The sequence below is a fragment of the Diceros bicornis genome, chromosome 1 (assembly GCF_020826845.1).
Source record: "Diceros bicornis minor isolate mBicDic1 chromosome 1, mDicBic1.mat.cur, whole genome shotgun sequence".
Classification (NCBI taxonomy): Eukaryota; Metazoa; Chordata; class Mammalia; order Perissodactyla; family Rhinocerotidae; genus Diceros; species Diceros bicornis.
Window position 1 is genome coordinate 50,799,849 of NC_080740.1, and position 15,431 is coordinate 50,815,279.

The window sequence follows — 15,431 nt, forward strand, 5'->3', positions numbered from 1 at the left end:
ACATAAAAACTACATATCATGACCAAGTGGGGTTTGTTCTAGCCAACCAGAAGGTGAAGTGGCGGAGCAGGGGTATATGGGGAAGACTTAGCACTAGGAAATCTATTAATTCACCACACTAACAGATAAAAGGAAAAAATCTTATACTCTCAATAGATTCAACAAAAGTATTTGACAAAATTCAACATTATAAATCCATATAGCAAACTATAAATAAGAGGGCATGTCCTTAGACTAAAAAAATACCTACAAAAATCCTATGGCAATCATCATATCCTCAGTGGTGAAATCGGAAAGTCTTCCCTGAGATCAGGAACAAAGGAAGGAATTCCACCTTGACCACTTCAACATTGTACTGGCATTTTGATCAGTGCAGTAAGGTAAGAAATGAAACGCAAAATGACTGGAAATAAAGAAAAGTTATTATGAGCAGATGCCATGAGTATATAGAAAAATCCAAAAGAATCTACAAACTGTTAGAATAAATGAATTGGGCAACATTGCTAGATACAAAGTCATTATAAAACAATTGTATTTCAATATTTTAGCAACAAATAAAAAAGACTTAAAAAGACACTTCACAAAACAGAGTATCCAAAAGGTCAATAATATTTGAAAAGATGCTCAGCAATGTTAGTCATTATGGAAATTAAAAGTAAAACCAAAGTAAGATACCAGTACAACACACTCACCAGAATGTCTGAAATGAGAAAAATAAAAAATACCAAGTTTGGCAAGGATAATGAGTGTCCTTTCTGTGAACACTTGGAAAAACAGGCTGACTAGCCTGCTGAAAAGGCCTCTCAGATGGTCAATCCCTCTCATATCTCAATCAAATGCTTCTTGGGGGTAGTGAGAGGGGGCCTTGCTGAGGTATACTTATGAGCTACCACATCCTTTAATTGTAAATTCTGAGTCACCTATATCAGACAAATATAGTAGTATGTATTAGTTTCCTAGGGCTGCCGTAACAAATTACCAAAAATTGGGTGGCTTAAAACAACAGGCCAGAAGTCCAAATCAAAGTGTTGGCAGAGTGGCACTTCCTCCAGAGGCTCTAAGGAAGAATCTCGACTCTTCTAGTTCCTGGTGGCTATCAGCTTTCTTTCACTTGTGGCTACCTCTTTCATGTTGTCTCCTCCTCTATGTCTGTTATCCTCCTTTGCCTCTCTCTTATGAGGACCCTTGTGATGGCATTCAGGGCCCACCTAGATAATCCAAAGTAATCTCTTCGTCTCAGAATGCTTAAATTAGGTTTGCAAAGATGCTTTTCTCAAATACAGTAACATTTACAACTTCCAGGAATTAGGGCTTGATATTTTTGGGTAGCCATTATTCAACCTACTACACTTGTGTTTAATATTTTCTAAACAAAAAAACAAGCTAGTGAGGGCCGGCCCCGTGGCTTAACGGTTAAGCGTGCGCGCTCTGCTGCTGGCGGCCCGGGTTCGGATCCCGGGCGTGCACCAATGCACCGTTTCTCCGGCCATGCTGAGGCCGCGTCCCACATACAGCAACTAGAAGGATGTGCAACTATGATGTACAACTATCTACTGGGGCTTTGGGGGAACAAAATAAATAAAATTAAAAAAAACAACAAAAAAATGAGCTAGTGACACTATGGAGAGTTGGGGAGGAATGGCCTGGGAAAACCTGGTGCGTGTGTCAGGAGGGGGTGTGCTGGGAGGAGGTAGAAGTCATACCTAACATGGGAGTCACATTCCCTGCGTGCAGAGGGGAGATTGGGAGGACTTTAGAAAGGATTGCTAAAGCAGAATTTCTTCCTTCTTTGCCAGGACTCTGGGATCTTATCTCATAAAAGAAACTGCTGCATTTACATATACTTCCTAAAGAAGTGGGCAATAGGCATGCTGTGGCAGACCCAGCTAGCTGCCCATTCAATACCCATTCTTTCCTTCCTCACTGAGAAGAATCTCAGTTTTATTTAGGGCCATCAATTGCTCAGCTAAAAATGTTCATTTCCCAGGTTTCCTTGCAGCCACTGGTCATGTGACACAGTTCTGATTCGTGGGACATAGGCAGAAATATTCAGGGGGAGCTTCTGGAAAAGCTGTTGTTTTGCTAATAAAAAAGGGACACACATTTGCACTTTTCCCTCTAAACCCTTCCTTCATGAAACAGAGGTGATGCCCCAAGGTGTAAATGTCAGGGCCCTGAGTCCTTGACAGCATTGTGGCGGCACTGTACGAGCCCTGGACAGGGCTGCAGACTTTTCTAAGACAGAAACAGGTCCCAAAGGGATTTAAGCCACTGTTACTTGGTTTATAATCAAACACACTTTTTAAAAACTAAACAATAGCTAGGTGTTTTACAGATACTATAAAGTCAACCATAAATGGACCATTCCAATTTCTCTGTAGACTTAAACAAAATAAGGCCTTCACACCAACATGGGTCCCAGACTGGCCCTCTTCAGTGACTGGGTGTAATTATTTTGTCTGCTTCCATACATTTGCAATAAAGTGCAGAGAAGGATAATGTAGATTCTTTATTGATTCCACCAATGTATTAGTAGATATGCTAATAATAAATGGTACTTTTACATTCTCTTAACCAAAAATATAACAAATATTTACACTCAGTAAAAATACAAAAAGCATACAGAGGCAGTGTCTTTCTAAAAGACATAAGTTTAAGAGGTATCAAAAAATAGGAGACAAACATTGCTTGTTACAGGATACTTTACAATCACTGAATTGTGCAGTATAATTGCTATTTGATTATTACAACTGTGCAGTTTTGTTTTTGTCTTTTGCTGATAAGCTCACATTTCAACTTTTAAAAAATCAAGTACAACTGCAGTCTGTGTATCAAAAATAAAGAAGCATTAAAAAAGCACAACAAAAGCTAAAGATGAACTGGGATTCAAGTTTAAATTTGAAAATGTACTGTGACACTTTTCTGAAGATTTATCCCTTTGTTCTGGCCTTTAAGGTAATGCTGAAGGGATATTTCTACTTTAATATCACATTTTTAGAAACTCAAAATATATTAGAATAATCATTGTTTTAAATATACAAGGAAACGATTTCTTCCCTTCTTTTTGTAGGAGAGAAAACACTTTATAAAAATTAGGTTTCTTCTTGGAAATTCCCATGATTACTGTGACACTTCCAGCCTGGGAGAAATTCTCAACGAGGTTATGCACATGATGACATTGTGACTTATCACCCTCATGCAAACCATTTAAGTCTTTTTCTCCCTGAAGATCATATTGAAAGTAATCATTTGGAGGAAGTAAGAACCTATTAATTACAATAAACTTTTATGGAAGTATATATTAGATTTACTAATTCTCTGAATCTTTCATTACGAAGAGATTGTTTTGTGGAAACTTATTATTTGGCAAAAGTTTGCACTGATGATTTACTGCTTCAACGATCCTGGCAGATTCAGAGTTGTGGTGGGATGCCGGCACTGGTCTCTTTGTTAAAGTTATAAATATATAAAAACAAAAACAAATGGGGATTTAGAATTGGAGCTAATACAGGTTAAGGTTTCTCTTGTTCTAGTCATGTGACAAACTAAGAGAAGGTAGAAATGTACCCTAAATTAAAATATAAAAATCAAACTCCATGATTTTTTAAGGGATACATACATATCAAACTACAAAGCATTTGGCTTTAGTTCCTGATCAATGTGATCAGCTGATCCAAACACTCACAGTTCAAGCTAGATGAAACAAAGGCAGCTCCAAGTGCAAGCCCAAAATCACAAGCCTCCAACTCTCTATGCAAGATATTATTAACACCATTAAGGATAAAGACTGGTAAGGCTCCCATTTGGTTTGAAAGACCTGCAAATAAATAGATACTGTGCGAACAGCACACTTTTCTAGGGTAATGGATATAAAATTGTGAGAATAAATACCCAAACTTGATAAAAAGAGGGTTATAGCAAAAATATCTTTCATTTTCTTTGTTTTGCTCTGGACATAAAAACAATATTGTGTAAATCAGTGAAGGAGAAATCTGCGATCAAAGGACCACAGTTTATTGGTCAAATCACTACAGTGTGACTTTCAAACCAGGATTTTTGATCCAGGCTACTTTTCATTGCAATGGATCAAGAAAGCTATGGAGCTAAATAGCCCCATTCTAACATACCTGGGGTTAATTTCTAAGGCTTAAGTTTCATATTAACGCTTTTTGCCCAGAGGTATTTTTCAGACATGCTATTTTTCCTAAAATGAAGAGACAATCATTTTGATGGAAAAGATGGACTATTGCCATTCACCACTTGGAATTGATAAATGATTTTAAAATGAAGGGGACAGGCAGAAAGAGAGAGAGAGGGAAGAGATAGCGAGGAAAAAATGAGAACAAACTCTTGAAAAGGAACCAACTAAATCCTGTAAATTCACATATGGACAACCACTCAGAAGTAAACCCATTTTGGCTCCAAGTTGATCTGGGTAGTGCACATTAATGGCTTTGGCTTTTTTTTTGGTAGTCACAGAAGTTTATTAAACTCTCGCTTGCCTTTACACTAAAAAACAAACGAAAAAATTTAAACTTAGGATATAGAAAACATCTAATCTGTAAAAATGTGGAAAGTCTAGTTCATCCAGTAAACAGTCACAGAAATTTTAATTAAATACTTAAGAGCGCCATGCCCCACAGGCTGTTAAAGTATGTATCTCCTTTCTCTCAAGGGCTAAAACTGAGAACCAAAAGATAATCATTTCCACAATTCTAGCTCCTCTTTCTCCACAAAATTTTCAATCAATTATACATCTTGGTGGGCTAATGAGCTTTACTGCAGGCAGCTGGCAGCTGCAGGATTTATCAAGATGGAACACAGCTTCATGCTCCAAGATGAGATGAGAGAGTGTTGCAGAACACTGCAAAAAGCTCAATTCATCTTCATGATTACACCACCAATGATTACACTTCCTTTAAAAAAAAAGAACTCCATATTTGAGTTGTGAAAAATTTTACTTGTGGGTTTCTACAGGGTAGAACTCTCTAGAACCCATTCTCTATTTACTGAATTTATACTTTTAGTTCCAGTTAGATGCAGCAAGACTTTCATTTCAGAAAGAATTGGTATACATGTTATTTAACATGAAAATTTAATTCTTTGGAAATTCCCCATCATAGCCTTCTCCTTTCCCTAAAGGACTGATAAAAAACCCTGTGGCAACTTCATTTGGCCTTCCAAATCACAACCAGCAGACGGCAGTATTTTTCCCTCCTAACACCTCAACGGCAAGGGCTTCCTATTCCACTCAAACTGAGACCCTACATTGCACTGGTGCTACAGATCAAGTTACATCTCTGCACAGATCAAGCATATTGTCCTGTAAAGATGACTTCTGTTTGGTTAGGCCACAGACAGTGTTACGGCCTCAAACATAAACATCAGCTAACGAGAGCTCCCAAATACAAAGAAAAGCACAAACAAACTTCAAATAATAAATTACTGTTCAAATACACAATATCGTTGGTATTGGCAGACATTTTGAATTTGTCCGTTAGCTCAAGCTATGGCTTAGAAATACTACTACTACTACTATCTGAAAAATAACTTGTTAAAGAAAATCTATAGTGATATTCATAGGGAGGACTCTGAGTTTGAATTTGTTTTAGTAACTGTGGTCCCAAGGCAGGTCTGGTGTGCAAAGTGAAAACTGGTATCCAGGCACAACATCCATAGCTGAGGAAACTATGCATCTGTAGGAATTAAATGAAAGGAAGTATGATTCAGGGCTATCACATTGCTCAGAGTACAGGGAATGAAACCGCTGGGTTAGTAGCAGCAGTGAGCTGTTTGTGGGCAATGGCCTGCAGAATCATGAGGTGGTTCTAGAAGCCCGCTCCTTCCTCCATGACTTTCAGTAGACTTCATATGGGTCATCCAAAGGCTAGACTGCTGAAACCTGTTCATTTTCTGAAAATAATAAAAGCACAATTAAGTGGTAGATCAGCATATTAATGAAGATCAACTAACAATCTAATTATCTGTTTACAAAATTAGTCAATATCAACAAAGAAATCCTTTCAAATATCCCATCAAAGTCCAGATTTTATTGCAATGACATTTATGAGTTCTGATCACATTGAAGACTGACAATGAAAAGGAATTTCATAACTGCTTTTTAGTCACTTTATTATTCTATTGTTTAAAAGGCTAAAATTTCTTAAAGTAACCATTTTTTAAACTATTGCCACAGCTACAAAGTCAGTCAAGAGTCTTGTTAATAAGAGGAACTCTATCAACAGCATGATTTCAGATAATTTGGTATTTTGATACCTGCAGTTACAAGATTCCACACAGTAATGTAAAATACAACTTCACTAATGTCAAGTGCCTCCTTTCAAAATTATCCTATTAGACTGACATGCTATGTATCAAATATGAGAATACTCCATTTGATCCAGAAGAACGGTACTGGGCACAAAGAAACAAACAGGTTGCCCTCTCCATTTAGAAAACACACCATCATATTTAGGGATTTTCTTTTTTTTAACAGAGATTTCTAAGGCATTTAAAGAAAATATTACTGATTATGTAAAATACCACAGTAAAGACCATTTAATGTGTTCAGCAATTCATTCAAGAGCCATTAAGGTAGTTTGCCAACATACCATCTGCTTCGCTATCTGCATCAGTCACATCTGCTACTTTAGGATGGGATGGCTGCAAATTATGCCTCTGAGGCTGAGTTACAATCTTCGATGGAACACAGGCCACGGGGTTGCTACTGAGAGAAGCTGGTGGCAGTCTAGAGAGGCTGTTATGCATCATCTTTGACCTCTGCACTGCCACACTATAATCTGGAGGTTTTAGGTGTAGGTGGGGTCCTTCCTTTAGGTCCGCTAAAGAAATCCCCATGTATCCTGGAGGAGTGGGAGGTGGCTCCCTATACCTATCCTCCTTCTTGGGTGAGGTGACACAGTACACTGGCATGAAAAATAAACAATGGAAATGTTAATAAAAATATAAGAAACAATTAAAAAAAACCATACTGAAACTTATTATAATGACAAAACAGAACTTAAAAACAGACAAAATGAATATATTTGAATACAATGACAGTAGATTAAAAACATTTTTAAAAAGCTTAATAAACTTAATATTTAAACCTGTTTTTAAAATACGTAAATTACATTAGGTTTTATACACAATAGAATGAGAGAGAGCTGAAGGAGATGACACTGATAACAAGCTTTCCTCTGCAGTTCAGCCCTCACATCACAGAAGTGCACTGCAAACTCTTTAAGGAACTCCAGCCCCAAAGATGACTGAGTCAGAAACATTTATGAGTTTACCCTAAACATCGCTCCTCTGTTGACCGGGAGGATTTTCTAGAAATGACATTTGCGCCCTCTATTTAAGGGCTGTTTTACTCTCTCCCTCAGATATGAACCACTGTTTTATGGCACTCCTGGGTATACTAAGTTGTCAGTCCTGGCATATAAACAACTTTAACTTTCCTGGTATAGAGGAACTAATTCTTTCAAGGACCTTACTTCTAACTTCTGTTCTGTGATTAAGTGAAGAAGAAAAAAAAATATAATTTCAGGAAATCCATCTTAAATTAAGTTTCTCTGATTTTCAGTGGACATTAAAAATAATGGTGACTTAAAATCCCTTTCCCTAAGTTTGTAAACCCTGGGATTAAGGCAAAGCTTCAAAAAGCATCAGAAACAGGTTAAAGAGGAAGTTCCATAAAATTAAGACCAATCCATAGGACTCATCGGCCAAATGGCTCTGAATATCTTGATCATGTAAGTGACTTATAAAACACAAACACTACCTATATACAAGCAGATTAAATTATAAAGAACCATTAAATAATTCTAACATTAACTCTCCCTTTAGAGGATCATGTTTGTCCATAGTGAAATTTCTACAATTCTATCAGTAAAATTTGCATGTAGTATCAAGGTCAGAAAGGATTTCCATTCCCATCTGAGGATGATGGGGTAAGGAGGAAGGGGAGGGGAGAGGGTGGAGAGGCTGTCAAGAGAAGTAAGACAAGAATAAAGAATGTATATGATTTGCCCAGAGTCATCTAGAAATGAAAGAAATAAAAGATTTTTAAAAATATATTTTCCCAAATGGGCAAGAGAAAGATCTTATATTCTTGCACACACGTGCTTATGTATCCTGTGGTTACCTACAAGGCTTTAATAAAAAATCCTTGGAAAAAAATGAATGAGCTAAAAACTCAATCTATAATGCAATGTGACAAGTAAAAAATAAATGTGCTACAAATATGCTATAGCTGTGCTATAAAAATCAGCACATCTGTCTTTTACATTTTTAGTAATTTAAATTGACATCATGAATATGCTATAGAATTAAAAGTTGATTCAAAGTACAGTCATTCTACGTAAACAGAAAAGCAGGAGCTATTACATCCAAGCATTTACATAATTCAAGGAAGAAATTAAAAAAAAAGTATTTGATGGCTAAATACTAAAAGAATACACTAAGAAAACGGTGTGTGGTTAGAAGGGAATCCACAAACAGGAGTTGGCACACTCATAATGTGCGCCAGGAGGGTATACTGAAAAGCGTTCTGAATTTCTTTACCACAAGTTTTCTCACTCTTACTACCTGAAAGCAATATTGAATTCAAAGTTTCTACCCTGTATGCATAGCAATTGTGGTCCAATTTATGAGGTGACAAAGAGAATAATTCCTTTATTACTAATGCATAGTAAAGCAATGATATTTCCTCAATGAAACCAAAAAGATCTCAAAAACAAAACAAGACAAACAAACCTGTCCCCTTAATTAAATACCTTCATACCAGCCTTTTCATTTTAATAGGATAGAATACCTGTCCCAAAGCCCTTGAGTAATCATGAACATTTGGAAAACAATTTATTTATGGAGGGAGGAAAGAGAGATTGGAGTGAGACAAGGGATTTCTGCAAGAATAAAATTCTGAGCCAAGATATCCCAATGCCATTTTTTACCACTTAATATCTAAATGCCACAGGTAGGACAAAGAACACATAACTTACCAAACAAGCCCTTTTCCGTACTTGAAGTGACGGTTTTATAAACTGACTCAGTGCCATTCTTGGGGTCCAAGGCTTCGGATGACTCAACTGGCGTGCTCTCCAACACTCTCCGTTTAACTGTGCCATAGTTTGGTTCGTACGTGTCAGACAGAGAACTAGAGGAGGCCCAACTCTGTCTCATCTGATTAGTCTCTAGGCTTCCTTTACACTGACCACAAGTTCTAGAGCAGCCTTTAGGACAGGAATAGGGCTCACAGTCAGTGGGTTCAACTTCAGCAATGGGGCCATCCAAATGGGTATGTCTATAAGAGTTCAAAAAATCCCAGCCTTTTGGGTTTGGAAGGTTTTGGAAGTTGTCATGGCTGCTGCTTGAACAGGAAGTCCAACTTCCACGACCACTATCGGCTGCTTCTATAATGATATGCTCATGAGAAATCTCTTCATTGCTCATAGAAGATGAGACAGCTAAACTCTTGACTAGAGATGGCTTTGAGAGTGTCCACCTAAAAATTGGAGATACACGATTACAAGTAATTTCCTAGCTTAATGGAATAATTTTCTTCTGTCTGTTGTAAGTATTACTGCCTGTCAGAGACTACAGAACATGCATTACAACAAGTGTTCATGCCAAACCAGCCTTGTGAAAAAATGACACTATAATCAATCATCACTAAACTTATATTGACGCTAATATTCATACTTAGCTAGAAATACACAATGAAGAAACTCAAATACTTAGCAAGGTTACCTCAGAATTTTCCTTCAATTGATTTTAAATAAAAATGAAAGATGAGGTTTGAAATGAACACTATTAAGTATATATTTTCATTCTTGGTCAAAATAATGCTAGATTATTTCCATGCATATAGAATTAAGACTTCCCAACTATAGGAACCATGTTTTATTTTTCAATGTACCTCTGAGGTTAGCCTAGCACAGTGCCAAGTAAAGAGCATCTTCCCCAATTATCTACTACTAAATGAATTTTATCATTTATAGCAGGAGTCCCCAAACTATCACTCGGGCCAAATCCAACCAACAGTCTGTTTTTGTATGATCTGGAGCAAAGCGTGGTTTTTACATTTTTAACGGGTTCAACAAAACAAAACAAAATACTCCAAAGAATTTGATACAGAGACCAAATGTAGCCTGCAAAGCCTAAAATTTATTATCAGGCCCTTCACCAAAAAAAAAAAAAAAAAAATTTTGTGAAATCTTGATTTACAGTACTGAGCAGGGGTCAGCACACTAGAACCCAAGGCCAAATCCAATCCTCGGCTTGTTTTTTTGTAAATAAAGTTTTTGATTGGGACACAGCATGGCCATTCATTTATGTATTATCTAAGGGTGTGTTGGTGCAACAACAGCAGGGTTGAGCAGTTGCAACAGAGAACATATGGCTTGCAAAATCTAAAATATTTACTATCTAACTTTTACAGAAAAAAGTTTGCTGACCCTGGGATACAGAATCACAGTTTAGAAACCCTTACAAATATTATAATACTACTTTACAATATCAAATTTTTCATATTAAAGCATATCAGATTTAACATAAAGTATACCAGATTTAACAATATTTATCAGTTTAAAATCAACTTTCTCAAAAATTTCCATTTTGCTTGATTCTAAATAAAAATTTAGAGTTAACATTTTTTTTCTTTTTTGGTGAGGAAGATCGCCATGAGCTAACATCCCTTGCCAATCTTCCTCTTTTTTGGTGAGGAAGATTAGCCCTGAGCTAACATCCGTGCCCATCTTCTTCTATTTTGTATGTGGGACACCGCCACAGCACGGCTTGATGAGCGGTGCGCAGGTCTGCGCCCGGGATTCCAACCTGTGGACCCTGGGCCGCTGAAGCAGAGCATGTGAACTTTACCACTATGCCACTAGGCTGGCCCCTTGAGTTAACACTTTTTTAAAAACTGATTTTGGCTAGCTGATTAGTCTTACTGCTCAAATCATACTTTCAGAGAATAAGGATCAAGTACTGGTCCTTCTCTCCCAATCTGTCTACAATGTGTATAGCACTGGGGGGACTTCCCATTACACAATCGTTTTGAGCAATCTCTAACCTAACCTCCCCCATTATCAACGGCAGCTTCACTCTGAGTTCTTATTGACTGAAAAGACACATGATGACACAAAGTTACTTGAATTCATAACACTTTAAAAATGAGCACCCATATATCTTTCACAATAGTACTTATTTGCATATTCAGTATAGAGAATATATGCTTGGCTCGCATGTTCTTTTATGGATCCCCTTGCAACAACCCTACGGGGGTGGGGGAAGTCTAAGGTCCAGCTGCAGAGCACTGCTTGCAGTGGCCACTCCACTTGGGTTTTGTGATATGAACACGGGCAAGGATGTTTACCCAGGGCCAAGACGACTATGGTCTCCTATTCCTGAAGAGTGCTCTGTCTTTTCCAATGCCCCAGTGGATTCAGGAACTGCCATGGCATGAGAGGAACACCGTTCATCCTGTAGAGCTGCAGACATGGAGTCAACAGAACAATTGCTCACAATGCTGGACCGTGAAGAAATCTCGCTATGGCTGGAGTCAGACAAGTTGTCCGATTTAGCTGATGGTATAAGTGTATAACCTGAACAAGAGAAGATAAGTGATCAAACTACAAGACAAGGAAACAGACGGGGGGGGGAGGTGTTTAGCGAGAGGACAAAGAAAAACATAAAAAGAGCAAAAGACAAAATGAATAGCAATCTCAGTTTCCATCTATGTAGATGAAACGGTGCTAAGTTTCTATACACATTCCCCTATATAGCCATTCACCTACCTACCCATACCACACCAATCCAACTTCAAACTCAAGAAATAAAAAGTCAAAATCCAGTATTACTAAGGAAACTAGTCCAAAGATATATCTGCTTCAGGCTCTCACACAGCTACAAGCATTTAATAAAACAAGAAGGTATTAAACATATTACAAAACATTAAAAAGTAGACATCTTGAGTTTCTCTACTTCTTTTTAACCCTATACCCCCTTCTTTGATTCACATAAATATTTCATGGCCTGACCTGAGTGTCCAAAATACCACCTTGAGGTAGGGATGGGGGAGGGGAGTCAGGATTCAAGGGAAAGAACTATATTTTTGCTTTTTCAGACTACATATACTTACCTCAGATATTCTGCTTATGTCACCTAAGAAGTCTTTGCCCCGAGATGCAAGCCATTATTTCAGTATTTTTAAATAAATTGTTTTAGATTTGGATTTAATCTTATACCTAGTTTCCTTTTTCTTCACCAACCTGGCAGAATATTAAACAGCTGAACTCACAGATTTATAAGAATGTGTTATGAAAAAAACAGCATCTATCTGTTTTAAATTGTTCTATAACTTACTGCACAGCAGATAGAGCTAGAGAGATTTTCTTTTGCATTCTTTGGAATGAAGGGGTGGAGATGGAGTGAGGCGGAAGGATCTAAAAACAAATCTGCAGCATGACAGTTAAATGTACATAATAATCTGTTCTGATAATTGTTAGAAAAGTAACCAAACTTCCTTTGTTTAGAAATAAAAGAAAATGCCATAGTAATCCCAAAAGGAGAAGGTCTCAAAGAAGCAATTATCTTCTTTTATTTATTTATTTATTTTTTTGTGAGGAAGATCAGCCCTGAGTTAACATCCATGCTAATCCTCCTCTTTTTGCTGAGGAAGACCGGCTCTGAGCTAACATCTATTGCCAATCCTCCTCCTCTTTTTTTTTTTCCCCAAAGCCCCAGTAGACAGTTGTATGTCATAGTTGCACATCCTTCTAGTTGCTGTATGTGGGACGTGGCCTCAGCACGGCCGGAGAAGTGGTGCGCCGGTGCGCGCCCGAGATCCGAACCCGGGCCGCCAGTAGCGGAGCGCGTGCACTTAACCTCTAAGCCACGGGGCCGGCCCAGCAATTATCTTCCTGTTTACCAAAAGAATGAGCTTCAATAGGTACATCAATCCCCAGAAATCTCATTAAGAACTATACACTTTATATTCGCATAGAACTCAAGCCATTAAAGAAAAAATTTGTTGAACAATAACCTTATTAAGTAGTTTCATTAACTGTTTCAAAGAGAAAAATTAAGACCCAGAAAATGTGTGATTTATTTGTGGCTTGGGGGCCGGGCACAGGACGAGCCAGTCTCTTGACTCCTACCCCAGCTCCCCGATCTTGTGACCCCGCTATTTCTCACGCCCTTTATGAACTGACCGGTAAGCTTTCAAGAGGACTAAGAAAATGGATGTGGTAAATAAATTAAAAAATCAATAAAATAAAAAATTCTTCCTCAAAGGAAAAAAATCATTGCTCTTTTATCTAGGGGATAAACTTACTTTACTGTTTTAAAAATAATTTCATCCTTATGTCTGTTAGGTCAGTATTTCTCAAATATAATCAATTTTAAGAATCATCTGGAAAGCTTATTAAAATACACATCCTTGGGCCCATTTCAGGCAGTTCAAATTTATGAGGTGTGCAGTGGGACACAATAACCCTATTTTTTATCAAGTTTTCCAGATGATTTTGAACCTGCTATGTTAGACTATCTCTTCCTCCTCTGATCAGAGATACATGAAAAGTGGGTGACAGACAAAGTGTATGTGGACACGACGCAGTTTCTTGCCTCCTGAACACTTCTTTTTCCTTTCCTTTGTAAAGTAGTGCAGTAATAAGATAGCAGTAAAATTCTCTGAGGCAAAAGTTCTGATCAGATCGTTATTGGGGGTTTTAACGTCACTCCTGGTTCCTAAAAAGCCTCCTCTCCTTATTTCATCACAGACCCAGCTGCTATCAGAGTAGGAAAAAAAAAGCCAACTACAGAAAACAAGAGCATAAATTTTACTAACATTAGTAAAATAACATTGTACAAATAAGGCACTTTAAATCAATATGATTTTGTTGCTAGAGGACCTGCAACACTAATCATAAAATGCTTATAAATTATACTTTAGTAAGTTGTTTGTCTAAGCTTTGACAAATGACTTAATTTAAGCTATATTTACATTAATAAATGAAAACAAATTTAACACTAAAATTAAGTAAGGAACTTCATCACAGTGTCTTTCTCCTTTTAGACTTGAATCGTGTATAGAAGCAGTTTAAACTGTTACTGTTGCCTCCGCTATTTGAATTGAAGATGTCACTCCCTTTCTCATCTTTGATGTTGCTTCCAACATCCTTCACTTTCTCACAGCTTTGTGCAGCTTGATTGTGATCTGCGTCCTCTTTTTTGCTGTTGGCTAGTCTCTCCCTTGAAAGAGTTCTTTCCCTAAATCTTCTAAACGGGGATGTCATTCTTTTTCTGGCTGTGTTCTCACAACTTGTCCTGTCTCTATTCTCCTCAGTGGCCTTCTTGGTCCTGTCTGTTCTTTTGGCTGTGCTCCTGGTAATCTGAAGGATTTTCTTTTGCAAGTAAACCCCACCTATTCCGGGGCAGCTCTGGCCACTGATCTTGGTGCTGGACTCACGGGGAGGGGATGAGGAAGACCCTGAGAGGCGCAGCAGGATGCTGTGATCAGATATGATACTGCCAACTGGAGGGAGAGATGCAAAAACCCTGTCACGGTCAATTAATTCTTTCCAATTAATCACAATTAGCCTGGCTTATATAACATTTCACTATTAAAAAATTCCAACATCTTGACAATACCTAAAAAATTAATATCTAGCAACTTATTTTTTAATACAGGGAGAGTCTGCTATATAGCATAAACACAGCAGTCATTGCAAGACAGAACACAGGAGAAAGATTACCTTGATCAGAATGAGCGGGTAGTAAAAAACTCCTGAAAGTAGGCCAAGGTGGTAAAACCACAAGGAAAAATATGACAGGAGTAGCAGATAACCAGAATTACTTGTCGAAAGTAATTATGTCTAGAATTTTCAGGCAGATTCTACTAGGAAAAAGCTTAGGAAAAATTTCCAGGTAGGACATATAACTAGTATATACAACAGATGTATTTATAAAGCACAACTTCTAATCCTGTTGTATTCCAAGGTGGACAGGTTGCCTTCCTTAAGCACTGGGAAAGATAAAGGTTAAGGTCACTTGACTTCTCACTTTTTAAAAGTTCTTACTTGTTTAAATTCTCCTTGTGAAAAACATGAAGATAGGCTTATTTTCTTAAGTGTCAGAAAACAGAGAACTAATTTCAAAGTTTAGCAAGAACTAAGAACAGATACTAATAACGTACTCTTAGTTTAACGACATTTTTGTTCAATCACAGACAACTGGCAAAAACCTATCTACAGAAACAGAAACATAACATTCAGTTGGGGTTTTGATAGAACTTATGTAAGAACAATTGGAAATAGTTCTGAAGAAAATAATTTTTTCAGGTTTCTAAAGTTCTAAACATGGCTCACAAATAAACATCATGGTTGACTGTTGGCCACACATGGAAAGAGACAATGAAGAAAAGACTTCTC

General features: G+C 37.4%; 1 protein-coding gene across 6 annotated transcripts in view; it reads right to left on the reverse strand.

The window, feature by feature from the left end:
* Positions 1 to 2,496: 2,496 nt before the first annotated feature.
* RAPGEF6 (Rap guanine nucleotide exchange factor 6) overlaps positions 2,497 to 15,431 on the reverse strand; it is a 199,394-nt gene continuing 186,459 nt past the window's right edge. For 4 of the 6 annotated variants that reach the window (XM_058539948.1, XM_058539958.1, XM_058539976.1 and 1 more), the window contains 4 exons: positions 11,378 to 11,606; positions 9,003 to 9,505; positions 6,612 to 6,926; positions 2,497 to 5,913 (listed from right to left, as the gene is read on the reverse strand). In XM_058539948.1, the coding sequence (XP_058395931.1) occupies positions 5,888 to 5,913; positions 6,612 to 6,926; positions 9,003 to 9,505; positions 11,378 to 11,606 (1,073 nt within the window). In that variant the 3' untranslated portion in view covers positions 2,497 to 5,887. Of the gene's footprint in view, positions 5,914 to 6,611; positions 6,927 to 9,002; positions 9,506 to 11,377; positions 11,607 to 13,934; positions 14,537 to 15,431 lie in introns of those variants that run through there. The other 2 variants (XM_058539966.1, XM_058539996.1) reach the window with 2 other exon arrangements.